Source organism: Elaeis guineensis, chromosome 1, assembly GCF_000442705.2.
Source record: "Elaeis guineensis isolate ETL-2024a chromosome 1, EG11, whole genome shotgun sequence".
NCBI lineage: Eukaryota > Viridiplantae > Streptophyta > Magnoliopsida > Arecales > Arecaceae > Elaeis > Elaeis guineensis.
Window position 1 is genome coordinate 134014089 of NC_025993.2, and position 16941 is coordinate 134031029.

At 39.7% G+C, this 16941-nt stretch overlaps 1 protein-coding gene across 1 annotated transcript; it reads left to right on the plus strand.

The window, feature by feature from the left end:
• The first annotated feature begins 880 nt into the window (after nucleotides 1-880).
• On the plus strand, nucleotides 881-5533 carry LOC105060401 (pentatricopeptide repeat-containing protein At5g13270, chloroplastic). Its single transcript, XM_029260535.2, is given in 4 exon segments — nucleotides 881-993; nucleotides 996-3466; nucleotides 4585-4755; nucleotides 4839-5533. Coding segments are annotated over 2 exon segments (2313 nt in total). The 5' UTR covers nucleotides 881-899; the 3' UTR covers nucleotides 3215-3466; nucleotides 4585-4755; nucleotides 4839-5533.
• Nucleotides 5534-16941: the final 11408 nt, after the last annotated feature.

Below are 16941 nucleotides of genomic sequence, written 5' to 3' on the forward strand. Positions count from 1 at the left end.
AAAGCCTTAAGGAAATTAGCAGTGCAATATGCCTTAAAGCCATCCTTTTCTCAACTTTTCCATTTCCTCCCTCTTTTCGCTTCAACATTAGCGACATCTAATAATTTATATGGTTAATTTTCCTTAAGAAAAAAGAGGGTAGGCTAATCGGTATGGTAGAAACATTGGAATCAAGGATTGAGAGAGGTATTGATTGGAAAAGGATACGAAGTAAGTTGACCCATCATTGGTAAACAAAAATTTAGTCTGACCAATCATGCATTTTATTTTCAGAATTGAAATGGTATCAAAATGCTTAAAAAGTGGGTCCAGTGAGAGCCAAGATTAGTGAGAAGTTTGATTTTACATGAAGACTACGGGGACCATTGAGTTAACATAATGTTTTCACTTGACCAAGTCTCATAGTATCTGCCAACTTCAAATAAAATTGGCTTCCTGACATGCCAATTTCACGTTAACTATAACCGGTTCAGTTCAAAATCTTGGACCGGGATCCCGCTCTGGTCCATTACAGTTGAGCTTTGGTTCTGCCGCCCATTTAAATTAAACGGTCAAGTCAATAAGATATAGTCTTTTTAATAAAAAAAATTATTGGTTGGAATCGTTCTGCCGTATGCATTTTGGATCGTCCAATAAAAAATTAGAATATTATTTATTATTTTAAAAAAAACACTATTAGCAAGCTAGATTGAAAGTTTTGAATGGAGAAGATCATTTTAACTATTAGTTAATAATAATAATAATATAATAATAATAATAATTATTATTATTATTATTATTATTATTTTCAGATGGTGTTTCAATTTTTTATTGTATGGCTCAAAATCACGGGATAGAAGAGTTCTGATCAACAATTTCTCCTCTTTTACTTCCTCTCTGCTTTTTTCGACCGCTCATCCATGGCATCCCTTTCCCCACTGCCACTCCCAAACCCCTCTTCGTCCGACTCAGAGAGATCGAAAGCTCTCAAAAAAATCCCTCCTTTCTTCACTAAAATCCTTCTTGGATCTCCCTCAGTTCCTCCGCCTCCTCCTCCTCCCCCTTACCTTCCATTCGGACCAACGAGAGCCAAAAGGGCTTCCTTGAAAACCTCCACTTACTCTCCCTCTCCAAACAGGGTAGGTTCCATGAAGCTCGCCAATTCCTCAGCTTTATGGACTCCTCTGGGATTCTGATTGGGACAGATTTCTACAAAATCCTTTTCGAGTCTTGCAGAGCCCAGAGGTCTCTCCATGATGGAAGGTTCTTCCACCAGCACATGTTAAAGAATCTAGGAAGAACGGATTCTTATGGAGTTCTCGGGGACTGTCTTTTGGGGATGTATTTTGATTGTGCAGGATTTGATGATGCCCGTAAGTTGTTCGAAGAAATGCGCGATAAGACGTTAAATCATTGGGGCATCATGATATCAGGTTATGCTGAGAATGGACTCTTCCATGAAGCCATCGCTTTATTTTACGAGATGAGATCAGAGGGATTTAGGCTGGAGCCAACGATTATCACATGTTTGCTGCGGGCATGCTCGACTGCTTTGGAGCTTGAGCTTGGAAGGCAGATTCATTCTTATGTAGCTAAAACTGGGTTCGTTCCTGATGTCTCCGTCGGTACAGAGCTTGTTAATTTGTATGTGAAATGTGGTTGCTTGGAGAGTTCTGCACTCCTTTTGGATCACATGGTGGAGAGCAATGTTGTGGCATGGACTCATTTGATGGTTGGCTATACTCAGGCCGGGAGGCAAGTGGAGGCACTGATGTTGTTTGATCGCATGATGCAACATGGTGTGGAATTGGATCACTTTGTATTCTCGATTGTCCTCAAGGCATGTTCGGCATTAGAGGATCGGGAAGCAGGACGGCAAGTTCATGGGTGCATCATTAAATTGGGAATGGATTCTGATGTTTCAGCAGGAACTCCAATTGTAGACTTTTATGTCAAGTGTGGAAGTATAGGTGATGCTTGCAATGCCTTTGATCGAATCTCTCAACCCAATGAGGTCTCATGGAGTGCGATTATCACTGGTTATGCACAGGTGGATAGATTTGAAGAGTGCTTTGAAATATTCAGATATTTAAGGAGTAGAGATATGGTATCGAATTCATTCATATATACTAGTCTTTTCCAAGTTTGTGCTGCTTTAGCTGATCCAAATTCTGGCAGCCAGTTGCATGCTGATGCGCTTAAGAGAGGGCTTGTATCTAAGCTTTATGGGGAGAGTGCGTTGGTCACGATGTATTCCAGATCTGGTAACTTGGATTATGCTCGAAGGACATTTGAATTGATAGCTGAACCCGATACTGTTGCTTGGACTGCTATTATTGCAGGTTGTGCTTACCATGGATGTGCTTCAGAAGCTTTGGAGCATTTTAATAGAATGCAAAGTCATGGTGTTAAGCCGAATTCCATTACCTTTATTGGTATTCTAAATGCTTGTAGCCACTCAGGGTTGATCTTGGAGGCTCGACAATATTTGGACTCGATGAGTAGGTTATACGGGGTCAAGCCTACAGTTGATCATTATAATTGCACGGTCGATGTTTACTGTCGTGCTGGCCAGTTGGAAGAGGCATTTAAATTGATCGATTCTGGGTCTTTTGAACCTGATGCTATGAGTTGGAAGATTTTGTTGGGTGGGTGCACCACCCATCAAAATGTAGATCTTGGAAAAATTGCCGGGGAGAATTATATTAAGATGGAACCAGAGGATGATGCTGCTTATGTTCTCACATTTAATATGTATGCTTCAGCAGGGAGATGGGCAGAGGCAGCATCTATTAGAAAGATGATGAATGGAAGAGGTGTCAAAAAGGAAGTAAGTTGCAGTTGGATAACAGTTAAAGATAAGGTACACAGATTCATTGTGGGAGATAGACATCATCCCTTAACTGAACAGATCTATTCCAAATTGGATGAATTGGACAGTTTAATAATGCTTTCTCAACAAGCTCTTCCAGTAGATGAGAGATCAAATAGTTTCCACAAGGAGCGAATGGAACAGCTTCTTGACCACAGCGAAAGGCTAGCAATTGCCTTTGGGCTTATATCAATACCTGTCAATTGCCCTATCCTGATTTACAAAAATCTTCGTGTTTGTAAGGATTGTCACTCTTTTACCAAATCAGTTTCCAAAGTTACAGGTCATGACATTATTGTGAGGGATTCTAGCCGATTCCATCATTTTAAAGATGGAGAGTGTTCTTGCAACAATTATTGGTGATCATAGTGGAGATTTTAAAGCATATACTTGTAAAGCACTGGTTCGAATTTACATACTCTGGGATGAAAATTATGGACTTATTTATTACTTTAGTTCGGAAGATTGAGTTCCTTCAGTGTGATATTATGCCACCATGCAGATTCCTTTACATTTACACAAGAGAATTCATCACGGTACTTTGGAATGCCTATGATCTTATTTTGGTGCTACTACTAGTAAATTGGGAGTGGTGCATGTACTCTACAACTTTCTGTAAGTTTGATGCTCATCAAATATAATCATAGCAGAGTATTGTCCATTATGCAATTGGAGGTATACTTCATTACTCATATATGTTCATATATTTGTCTATGTCCATCAACACATCATATTCAACTATTGATCATTTTGACTGTGTGATTTCTTTTTGTAAAAATCTTTTATGGATCATATTAATTTTTGTCAAATTTTAAGCTCCACCCAGGGAGTTCTATGTTGTTGGTCCTCATTATAATATAACATGATGTGATTCTTTTTTTCTTTTCCGTTTTGAGAAAAGAATTGGGCAGAGCCCAATCTATTTCATTATGTAATGAAAATAATATGATGCGATTAATAATTTAAATAAGGATAAGTGCCAATTAAGCTCCTTGTAATTTCTGTTTTTATCTTCAATAAGTTGTGCTGTGTGCTATTTGGACTCAATCAATTATTACAAGCAGGCATTTCTAGAGGATCATCAGATATATATATTAACAGTAGTTAATATATATATCTATTTATATTAACAGTAGTTGCTGAGTACTAATCTCATATTATTTAATTGCTGAATTCTGAATTATTTATCTATTAACAGTAGTTGGATGTTAATCGAGACGTGTCTTCTTTTACAATCCAAGCCATTCCCCGTGTATAAACAAAAATATAAACAAGTCTTGCCAACATTTTAGAGTTAGCTTTGTAGATTGTACTTTGCCCTTAAGGTTTTATCTAGGATTATGCTTCACATCTTCTTAGACCTTTTAGGCTAAACAGAGAGGTAGTTTTGTCTATAAATCTTATGCCTGAATAGCTGTTTATTTTGTACACTACTGACTTGGTGCAATCAAATGAATTTCATGAATCTATACACAGATACAATAGCGTCTTCGCATTTACATCTATGGGCACCAACATGGATAAGAATCTGCAACATGAATGATGGAATGTACACCTTTAAGGTTCAAGGACAAGTGCATCATTATATGCCAACTTTATACCCAACTGATAATCAATCTAGATTTCTTCAATTGCATGATACTGAAAATCAGGTTAAAAGTCAACTCCAGTGTGTCGCATTGAATCCATGATCAAGAATCTTATTACTGTACTCTCCTTCAATCCATATGCAGTATTTCTAAGGAACTTAAGGAGTTTCTTGTCATGGAACGAATATGTAATTCACAAAGATTGTGGATTGGAACAACAAGTATATAATTCTCGAACAGCATCTCAAGTTGCGGCAATATGGGTTAAGGGCAATAATCTTGAAGGAAGATATTCATGCGGCATAATTCGTCATGGTAAAATAGAACATACATACATAGTGCAATAATGTTTTTTGGTTGTTATGATCCATTTCAATGCGCATTATTATTTGCTCCAGGAGAAAATGGTTGGCATAAGAACATACCAAGATTCAAGGGTAATCTTTGTATCAAATTTCACATGTCAATAATGAAGAAGAATTTGATCACTTTTGCATATGGAGCAAGGTAAATAATACTGCCAAAACTAATTTTCAGTAATATTTTCATTTGTGTGATATAGAATTAATAATGTTTATTTTTCTTATATAATAATTTATTATGATTTGTTTTTGTACATAGTCCCAATCTGAAAAGCAAACAGGTAACATGTATTACATGCTACAAATACGAGACAACTCAAAGATACAGGTTGTTGCAGTGGTAGATCACTGCAACAATTTATTATAGATGTGTATATTAAGATTGAGACAGCAAGGCTAAACTACTTTTACTTGAACCAAGATAAAATTCTAGCAGAACTTTATCAAGGAAACTTGGATAGCGTGAATGCTGGTGAGAACAGTGAGAAAATTTGGTGGTCCTTGGGATGCGTGTCAACGTTGTTTGAGCAATGGCTTTGTTGCACCATTTTGAAAAACAGATATATTCCGAACTATCACATGTAACCCTGAGTGTGGGAGGACATAACATCCCATCTGAAACTTTGGGAAAAAGTATTTAACAGGTCAGACCTAGTAGCAGCTGTGTTCAAAGCAAAGTTGAGGATTTAAATAAAAAACTTTTCAAGGATCAAATTTTTGAACAAGTCTAAGCACATGCTCATGTGATTGAATTTTCGAAAAAGAGAGGACTTCCATATGCCCGCTTTCTTATCATCCTGACAAATAATTACGCAGACTCTTATGATGACATTGTATGTGCTGAAATACTAGACCTTGAAGTTGATCCATACTTCATTGGCTTGTTGTTAAGAATATGATGCACGGGCCATGCAGAAACATGCTAATGACTTCTCCTTCTATTGTGAAAGATTATCATAAATTTCATTATCTCAAGTCATACTGTGAACAATCATGCAAGGTAACAATTCATGTCCAATTTACCGTAGAAGAAATAATTATGCATGATAAGTAGAAGTACAAAAACAATTTTTGGATAATTAATAGGTGGTACCTTACAACCCTTGCTTAAATATTACAATTGTCATATAAACGTGGAGATATTCTCCTGTATAATAGCTGTCAAGTAGCTGAACAAGTACACACACACAAAAGACATGATGGAGTTGCTTTGTATTTACTATGAACGTAGGCGCACAACAAACTGATGAGGTAAAAGATTCTCAAGATGCCAGATAGGTGTCCCCACCAGAGGCCATGTGAAGAGTATATTAGTTCAATTTGAATGAAATATGTCCATCAGTAAAGACTTTGCAACACATTGGCCAAATAAACAATTGGTTACTTATTGGAAAAACAAGGACTTGAAGCAGCTTTTGGCTGATGATCATCGTACTCGGACTATGTTAACCAAGTTCTTCGGAATGAATGTAATTGATAGTTACCGAAAAAAGAATGATTGTTATTGATGCTAATGCCCAAAAATATCTTTAAAAACAGTTTCCTGAACATTATGTGTGGAGTAAAGCTTATTATAACAAAGAGGAAAAGGATGGTGAAAGAGAATCCATCTCAAGGTGAAAGATATTACTTAAGGTTGCTTCTTAATCATATCAAAGGTCCAACATCATTAGACTACTTATTAACATTGATAATATTCATTATCCTGTATTGAATATGCCCAGGAGCATGGATTGCTCGAAAGTGATCACAATGCAATGATTTTTGGTCTCGAAGAAGCCGTGTCATATCAAAAGGCTATTTGTTTTATCCAGATTTTTGGTGGTACATTGACTTACTGTGAACTTCTTGATGTTAAAAACCTGTGGGAAGAATTTTTAAATCCAATGCCTGAGGATTTTACCAAGTGTGAAATTTTAACCCCTGAAGAACAGACTTCCTACCTTAATGGATATTGAGCATTTTCTTGATGGCATGGGAAAGGATTTGGCAAGTTATGACCTACCTGTACTATTGGTTCGGGAGAGTAATGCATCTAGCTTATCTAAGGTGATACTTGATGAGATGGTTTTTATGATATCAATCGAAGACATTCAAGAATGCAACCTTTTAGATAATGATCAACAGGTTGTTTTCAGGACAATCTGGAAAGAATTGCCACTTGTTATTGATGGACTAAGCGGCGTCTGGGCAAAACTTTTCTTTATCGTTCATTTCTTGCTCTTGTCAGAGCTCATACGTCAATCGCAATTTCACAGCAACATGTGGTGTTGTAGCAGCCATACTTCCTAGAGGTCGCATGGAACATTAAGATTTAAAATATCTCATGATACAAGTAGTTAAGTTGATTATACGGGACAAAGCACCATGTCAAAAAGCTTGCAATTGAAGCACTAGATTGTACTATGCTAGATATAATGGATAATATATTACCATTTGGTGGAAAAGTGGTAGTATTTGGAGGAAATGCAAACATGTTCTACCTGTTATTCGTAAGGCTGCAAGAACAGGGTAACGCATGCTTGGAGAAATCTTATTAATAGCCAACAATGAAAAAATTACATGTGAGAGAAAACATGTGGGCAAGAAGTGATATCCGTTTTAGCAACTTCTTATTGCAAAAATAGAATGGTACCAAGTCTCACATTCCCAACCCAAGATCGTGAGCTACAGGTTGCAACAACCATCACATACTCATATGAAAACTCTCATTATAAATATATAAGGTAACTTATCATGATATCATAAAGGAAATAACGAAATAACTAATCAACAAATAAAATCTAAATGTAGCTAACTAAGATCTAAATTCGAGCATCTCACAAAATCCACCTATATTTAGAAATTTTACATCAAATTTCAATAAAATTTGCAATCTAAAATAAGCTATTGAAGTCCTGCTTTTAATCCTTCAGTTCGTGAAATATATTCTAATATTACTTTAGCTTCCAAGATATGTAAAAATATTAAGACACCTCAGTAAGCAGTGAACACTTAGATGAATTGATGAAGAAATAAATTTAATAATTAATTATAAAAAATAAGTATATAGAATTTGTGAATTCGAAATCAAATCTCAATTTGCAATATTATTAAAGCATTATGCATGCCAAATTCAATCTTTCTTAAAATTCAAATTTTATTAATGAATCCAATTTTTTTCAAAACATCAAATTCATCTCATTAATCGTGACCTATGACCATATTATTCCTATGGAAAGGTCATGATACTACATGTCTTCTTCTGATGTGTTATGCATCATCTTATAGCAAAATCTTTCAGGACTGTATATTTATTTGTACTATATCATGTATCTTCTTGCGATATAAACATTTGCGACTAATCAAGTATTATCATATTAACTCCCATTAGTGGGGTCCATCATATAGTCAGATTGGGAGTTCAAATCATCATGCAGTTTTATATCTTAATTTGATAAAAATACATATAATCATGATGTATGAAAATCAAATCAAACTATATCGGTATTTATCATCATGCATCATTATAATATTTCAAAAATAAAATATATTTAATAATCATACACCTTTCATCAATTTCATAAATCATGAATTATACGATTCAAAATATATTAATATAATAATTATATAATGTAACGATAAATCTAGAAAAAATGAAATACTACTTACTTCATATGTACTCCAATAATATCCAAATAATTTTAATTTTTTTCAAAATCTTTAATTAATAGATTGTATCGTATTATCCCACTGTTGTATATCTTCTCATCAAGATTATTATACCACCATATATATCGAGTCTAGTAATTAGAAAGGATACGGATAACTATAGAAAGACAAGGTCAATAGCTAGTCACATTCAATGGTCTAGATGGGTCTAACCATTATAACTTTATTTGATCAAAATAAAATTAGAGTACAACTAGCTCTATAGCAATCGTGAGTGACCAAATCTAATATTGTTTGATAAGAGCTAAAGTAGAGGTTAACATACCTTTCGACAATCAGAGGTCAATTTGATCAAGTAACTTCATCTAATTAGAATTACTTAAGATATAAGAACTTGATAAAGATTAATAAAGACTAGATCTTGAGATACTTGTTAAAGACTCAGATGGTGTGGAGATGCTGTCCGACCAATATGATGGTTTAAAGTCCCTCTATTAAGATTAACTTAGATTCAAAGCAGTAAGGCTCAGAACCCTTAACTAGGTTTATAGATCAAGTAGAGAGAATGATAGAGAAGAAGAGAGAGAAACTAAGAGCGTAAAGTAGGGCTGACCAAGCGACAGTGTCCAATAGCCCAAATTAGTCCAATCAAAACAACTTCATTAGTACAAGTAGCTCTATAGCAATCCAGGATGGCCAAAATCTAATAGTTTGGCAAGGGACAGGGTGGAGGAATGGCATCCTGCTTGATGACTATATGTCAGGACCATTAACTAAAGTCGACCAAGATCATTAAGGAGAGCTCTTTGCTAGATTCAACAAATACTAGAGACAATAGGGAGAGAAACAAACTAGAGAGAGAAATTTTGTATAGATAAAATTACAAAGAGACTAGAGAGAGGAAGTAGGGAAAGATAGAGAAAAAAGAGAAGATGAGAAGAGAGAGGAAAAAACTTTCCAAACTTTCCTAATCTTTTTTCTTTTCCCTCTTTCTTTCTTCTTTTTCTTCCATTTTTTTTCATTTATTCTTTTTTTTTCCCCTTGTTTTCTTGGCGAAATAAGGGAGCTTAAGCTCACCCTTTTCTAAAATAGGGGAGACCTCATAGGCCCAACAGTGACCATCGATTAGAGGACCGATGATTGGCCTACTATGAATGATGGTGATGATGATGGCCACCAACAGGAAAAGGCATAAGAAACAATCCAAAAATAGTACCAAACAAGGGGCCCTTTGTTTGACCAAGGCTAAATCCCAGTCCACTTGCTAGCGGCTGGGGCTCTAGCTTCGACTAGTGGTCAATGTAGAGGATAGACTTAGGCTCTCGACGACCTCTCGATAACAAACACGAACAGCAAAGACGTCCAGCAAAAGGAACGTAGAATAAATAAGGCCAGCAATCCACGAAGTGGGGAAAGCAGTAGAGCATTCTTTTCCTGATAAATTTCGGTGATTCATCCAATCGGATTCCAAGATCTTAGGCTAAGAAGATGGGGAGAAAGATATATTAGAAAATGTGAGGCTCCCTACCTTTTTCTGACAATGCTCTGGCAATTGATTCCAGCAAAAACTATGATGATGTTGGACTATGTTCAAGAGAAGAATGAAGAAGAAAATGTGAGGCACTTTTTTTTTTTTAGCTCAGCTATCTAGTGTGGTCAAATGGATCAGACCGAGTTCTCTGTTAGCCCCACAAGAATGGAGTATTACATTCTTTCCCCTAAAAAGAAAATTATCTTTTAATTTTCTTATCAAAGATTTTCAAACTTTAGGGTTTCACTATTTTGATCTCATTTTTCAAGGTTCCAAGTATTCTATTTATCGGCGTAATTTCATCATTATGTCTTATCATAAGAATGAGATCCAATGTCTTAAGATTCTTGCAAATCATCTAAATCAAACTCATATCTCATTTTTCTAGATTCTTGGACTATCTAATCGAGCAGGGTGGAGGCCTAAATCTTGCTGAATGTACCGTTTTTATGGGTAAATATCCCCATGAAGCTCAGACCACTAGTTGTATCCTACCTAGAAAGACAACCAACAAACAAGATCTATTCACTGAATTACCTTAACGATAGTTCCTTTTGCCGTGACACAGAGAAATGTGTGCATTGGATCATTTGGATTTTCCTTTGTTCCAATGATGTCTAGACTGAAGATGCATTTCAGTTCAGGATGCGTCATCTTTCCTAGCTTATAAGAACCACAGTCCCATTTGATTGGATCCATGAAATGCCCATATATATATATATATATATATATATATATATATATATATATATATATATTTTTATTTTTTTTTTTTTTTTTTATTTTTTTCCTGCAAACCCTGGTCCTACACATGTGAGGCCATTCCATTCCATTGCTTGGCTGAACATTCAAACCAGAAGAGACATCAGAAATTATCTCATTTACATCAGAAGTGCCTTTAGCTTGTATCAGACTAAGAACATAAGATAGCATTCTGAAAGTGACCTAATTCCCTAACACTATTTCTTATCTGTCATTATCTGAAGGAGTTCCCTAAAAGGCCTTTATCCGAAAAAGTATAGGAAGTCTAGAATGCAGATCGACTTGGTGAAATTCCAAGATAAGACACCGTCAATTAATCGTGCTAGACAGGATACTTGGAAGGAAACATCAACTTTGAGGATTCCAGCATTAGTATAAAGTTTGAGGGTTCAACTTTGCAGAACACAGGTTCTGCTTGTTAATATATCCTAATAATATTTATCGCACATAGGTTCCCGGGGAAGAGCTGACATACAAATCTAAATCCCATTATCATCTTTAAGATTGCAAGGTATGCATAGCCTTAAAAGTTGCATTTGGTGCATGGCCAAGTAGTAATAATTTGGATTATCTAATAATCTGAATTATCTGCAATCTGGATAGATTGTCAGTAATGTTGATTACTATATTTGGTACACACAAATAATGTTGTAGAAAAATTATTGAAAATTTTGATTGACATGTTTGATATGACATTCATATTACTGATAATTTAACATCAAATTTCAAAATATCCTTAAATTAAATTATTAGTTTAACATTTTTAAACTATTTATTTAATTTTTTAATGATAAAAATTATTATATGAAAAAAATTATTATTTTTAAATACTTATTATGATTATTTTATAAAAATTATTATTTTTAATTTTTTTTATTCTTTTTCCTTCTCCTTCCCTCGCACCCCACGCCCTAACCACCCTTCCCCCTGCCCCCCCGACCGTCGTGCCTCCGGCATCGCACCTCAACAGCCCGTGCTACCCTGGCCACCGCACCTTGGCCCCCTAGCCGCCCCTCGCACTGCCATCCCTCCTCGACTCCCCAGTCGCCCACGCTACCTTGGCCACCACAACCCAACCCCCCAGCCGCCCGTCGCACTATCACCCCTTCTCAGCCCTCCGACCGCCCGCACCCCCTGCCATCACTCTCCGGCCGCCCCCACTAACCTTGGCCACTGCCCCTCAGCCGTCCGTCGCGCTGCTTTTGACAAGGGCCACGAAGGCGGCAGCGACCGTCGGAGAAGGAGTTGGGGGGTTGGGGGGAGGCAGAGGTGGCATCGCACGAGGAGGGGGAGAGGGGAGGAAGACAGTTTCGTCAAAAAAATTTATTATAAGATTATCTCATGGAAGGTAATCTGGATAGTCACTTCTTCTTTTGGTAATCCAGATTACCTCATACGAGGTAATCTAGATTATTTGGTAATCTGAATTACCAACCCAAAAAGCATACCAAACATGATAATCTAGTAGAGCTCTTTTAAATCGCCAGCAATCTGGATAGATTACCAGCTACCAAACACAATCTAATATCCTGCAAACTTAGATGTGGACTTCACTATCATGGTGATTATGGCTCTATTTAGTCTATACAGCTAGTAGGAACATTACACCTTGTCAATCACTTGGAAATAGATGATGCCAAAATGAGAAGAGATGCAATCTCACTTTTCATATCTAGAATAAAATTTATATATTTCATGATAAGAAAACATAAAGTATCTCACTTTCTTAAAGGTGGTATCGGTATCACTCAACCTCAAAAGCAAACCAAAGGCCCACAAGCAAAGATGCAACCTTCTATGATAGAAGACAAATTAAAAAGTACTGGATGTCTAACATATCCTAATAAAAGTAATTCTTTATACACAATATTTGGTGTAAAAAAAAAATTATACCGCTCCATCTGATTGGGCCATATATCCATCATTTTCAATACATATTTAATGTCTGTAGTTTCATTTTTTTATTTAAAATTTTAAATAATAAAAATACTCCTCTTCTTTTAAAAAATTATATCATTCTATGGCCATATTATAACATCCTACGGTCAAATTATGACTTCTTATTCATAATTTGACCATAAGATGTCATAAGGAAGGGAGGGGCATTTTTGTTATTTAAAAATTTTATAAACTTTTAATAATAAAAATATTCTTCCTCTTTATGACTTCTGAAAGAAAAATTATGACATCCTATGTGTAGGAATTATTTCACTACAGCATATCATAATATAACCACAAAATATCGTAATTTTTTCAAAATATAAAGGGTATTTTTGTCATTCAAAATTTCAAATGAAAAAATAGAACTACAGATATTAAATGTACGTTGGAAAGCAATAGCTACGTGCTCCAATGTGATTAGGTAGTGTACTCCATGTTAATTTTATTACACTGCATGTGGTGCGCAAAGGCTTTCTCATCTTAGCAAATGTAGGAAACCAAAGGCCCACGTACAAAGATGCCCACTTCTCGACCTAGCCCCTCCAACTTCAAGTTGCTGGCATGGACTTTGGTGGTGGTGTGGTGGTAGGGGGATTTGTGCTGTGGTGTTGCAAGCATAAGAAGGTTGTTATGGGTAGACCCCTGGCATCTGACCTAAAGACATGATCGAGCCTTGATCGTGGCCGACCTATACATCGGCCATCATCCCTCACTTGGGCCACAGACCCTAACTTTGGTAGCTGACCTCTTTTCAGACGCATCAGACTGCCAATCTACATGGCTGCCATTGCATGTATCATCAATACAACATCTGGATGTCAAGCACCAATCCATAGAGGGTGCCGACCCCCACGTCGGTTGTGACTAATCATCCACCTCCTACTCTCATCCCCAACAACATATATGGTGAGCCTCCATACCACACTTCCGCCACTCTCATCTTCGGTTGCCATGCCCAGCAAGATCAATAGGAAGCCCTCATATGGCCCTTTCAAATCAAGCTATTAAAGAAAGTGGCTGGTCATGCCCAGAGAAAGCTCACATCAAATCTCCAAACCCAGGTATTCAAATCATGGCCATCAAGGAAAACGACTGGCCATGGATAGGATAAAGTCATATCAACCATCATCTCCCAGCAGCTCTGATTGTGGTCATTAATGGAAGCAGTTGGCCATGTACCAGATAAGGTGACACCACCTGCCAAACCCATAGAAATTAGAATAAAAATTTCAAAAGTATGACTAAAAAGTCTTTGACCACTCCTCTCTCCCACAGCTCTCGTCTCTATAAATGGAAGTAATCACGAGACCCCCAAGATATACAAACTCTCAAGCATACTTTTTTCTATCTGTTTCAGATTTCTGTCTGGAGCGTCGGAGAATTTTCGTTGGACCCATCCCGGTCGGGACTTGTTTTGTATACTTGCAGCTAATTTATCCACCACTTTGTCACGAGGTTTTTTGATATTATATCAGCCAATATGCTCAATTGTTAAATTATATTCACTTCCTATATTTTATTGCAGTTGAAATTAAAGTAGAGACGGGCAACGGGCTGGGCCGCCCATGACACGGCTTTGTACGGCACGAGACGGGCCATGTCAGACACGGCCCGTCAGACACGGTCCGTCAGCTACAGTACAGTACTATGCCTGGCACGGCCCATAAGAAGGGTGCGGCTCAGGCTCGGCATGGCCCATAAGGGCCTAGGCTGGCACGACTCATGAGCCAGACACGACCCATAAGGGCCTGGGCTGGCATGACCCCATGAAATGGGCCATGCCATGGGGTGTGGGGTGCTAGTGTGGGGTGCAGGCGCAAGCCAAGGGAGGACGGAGGGGGTTCAGAGGGGGCGATCGTCCATGCTGCATCCGTTGCGGCCCCAATCCACTGCCATCCGCACCGCACCCTGCCGTCCGCCTCCGGCTCCACGCAACCACCACCCTCCCTCCCCTCCCCTCGGGCCTCGTGTTTGTCCGCATCAAAGCTGCCCCGTAGGAACCCTCTCCACCCTTCCCTCCCTCTCCCCTCGCAAGGCACTCACTGCGGCTATCCGTGCCGCATCCGCCACGGCCCCGCCCCACCGCCATCCACGCCGCATCTACCATCCACCTTTGGCTCCGCACAACCACCACCCTCCCTCCCTTCCCCTCGGGCTTCAGCATCCATCTGCGCCAAAGCCGCCCCCCTCCCCCCGGAACCCCCTCCGCTCTCTCCTGGCCACTGCGTCCGCACCCCACGTTCGTAACGAACCGAAATGGGCCATGCCTTGCATGGCCCATAACGACTAGAAATAGATCATGCCTGGCACGGTCCATTCCATATCAGGCACGGCCCGCCACCCATCAGGTCTAGGGCTATATCGGGCTGGTGCCTGATGCTAATCGTGCCATGTCAGGCATGATCCGTTTAGTAACGAACTATATCAGATATGGCCCGTTTACTCAGACCCGATGGGTCTGGATAGGGCCGTGCTTGGCACGGCCCAGTCCAATGCCCATCATGAACCAGGCATGGCCCGGTCCGATCCAATGCCCATCACAGTCTGGTCCAATATCCGTCACTAAATTAAACGTGTAGACGAGAATAAGGGAGAGAAAATAGATAAATAAGAAGGACAAAAGGCATATATTAACCGTCATCAGCGGTTGTGACCTAATCATCCACCTCCTACTCTCATCCCCAACAACATATATGGTGGGCCTCCATACCACACTTCCGCCATTCTCATCTTCGGTTGCCATGCCCAGCAAGATCAATAGGAAGCCCTCATATGGCTCTTTCAAATCAAGCTATTAAAGAAAGTGGCTGGTCATGCCCAGAGAAAGCTCACATCAAATCTCCAAATCCAGGTATTCAAATCATGGCCATCAAGGAAAACGGCTGGCCATGGATAGGATAAAGTCATATCAACCATCATGTCCCAGTGGCTCTGATTGTGGTCATTAATGGAAGCAGTTGGCCATGTACCAAATAAGGTGGCGCCACCTGCCAAACCCATAGAAATTAGAATAAAAATTTCAAAAGTATGACTAAAAGTCTTTGACCACTCCTCTCTCCCACGGCTCTCGCCTCTATAAATGGAAGTAATCACGAGACCCCCAAGATATACAAACTCTCATACATACTTTTTTCTATCTGTTTCAGGTTTCTGACTGGAGCGTCGGAGAATTTTCGTTGGATCCATCCCGGTCGGGGACTTGTTTTGTATGCTTGCAGCTAATTTATCCATCACTTTGTCATGAGGTTTTTTGATATTATATCAGCCAATATGCTCAATTGTTAAATTATATTCACTTCCTATATTTTATTGCAGTTGAAATAAAGTAGAGACGGGCAACGGGCCGCCCATGACATGGCCTTGCACGGCACGAGATGGACCGTGTCTAATACGGCCCGTCAGCTACAGTGCAGTGCCGTGCCTGGCACGGCCCATAAGAAGGGGGCAGGGCTAAGCTGGAATTTTTTGGCCCGTGGCCCAGGCTCGGCACGGCCTATAAGGGCCTGGGCTGGCACGACCCATGAGCCAGACACGGCCTATAAGGGCCTGGGCTGGCATGACCCCATGAAATGGGCCATGCCATGGGGTGTGGGGTGCTAGCGTGGGGTGCAGGCGCAGGCCAGGGGAGGGCGGAGGGGGTTCAGAGGGGGCGGTCATCCGTGCTGCACCCGTCGCGACCCCACTCCACTGCCATCCGCACCGCACCCCGCCGTCTGCCTCCGGCTCCACGCGACCACCACTCTCCCTCCCCTCCCCTCGGGCCTCGTGTTTGTCCGCATCAAAACTATCCCCTCGAAACCCTTTCCACCCTTCCCTCCCTCTCCCCTCGCAAGGCACTCGCTGTGGCTATCCGTGCAGCATCCGCCGCGGCTCCGCCCCACCGCCATCCGCACCGCATCTGCCGTCCACCTCTGGCTCCGCACAACCACCATCCTCCCTCCCTTCCCCTCGGGCTTCAGCATCCATTTGCACCAAAGCCGCCTCCCTCCCCCTGGAACCCCCTCCACTCTCCTCTGACCACTGCGTCCGCACCCATATTGGTAACGGACCGAAATAGGTCATGCCTGGCATGGCCCATAATGGCTAGAAATAGATCGTGCCTAGCATGGCCGTTCCGTGCCAGACATGGCTCGCCACCCATCAGGTCTAGGCTATATCGGCTGGTGCTTGATGCTAAGGGCACGGCCCGTTTAGTAACGAACTATATCAGATATGGCTCATTTATTCAGACCCGATGGGTGTGGATAGAGTCGT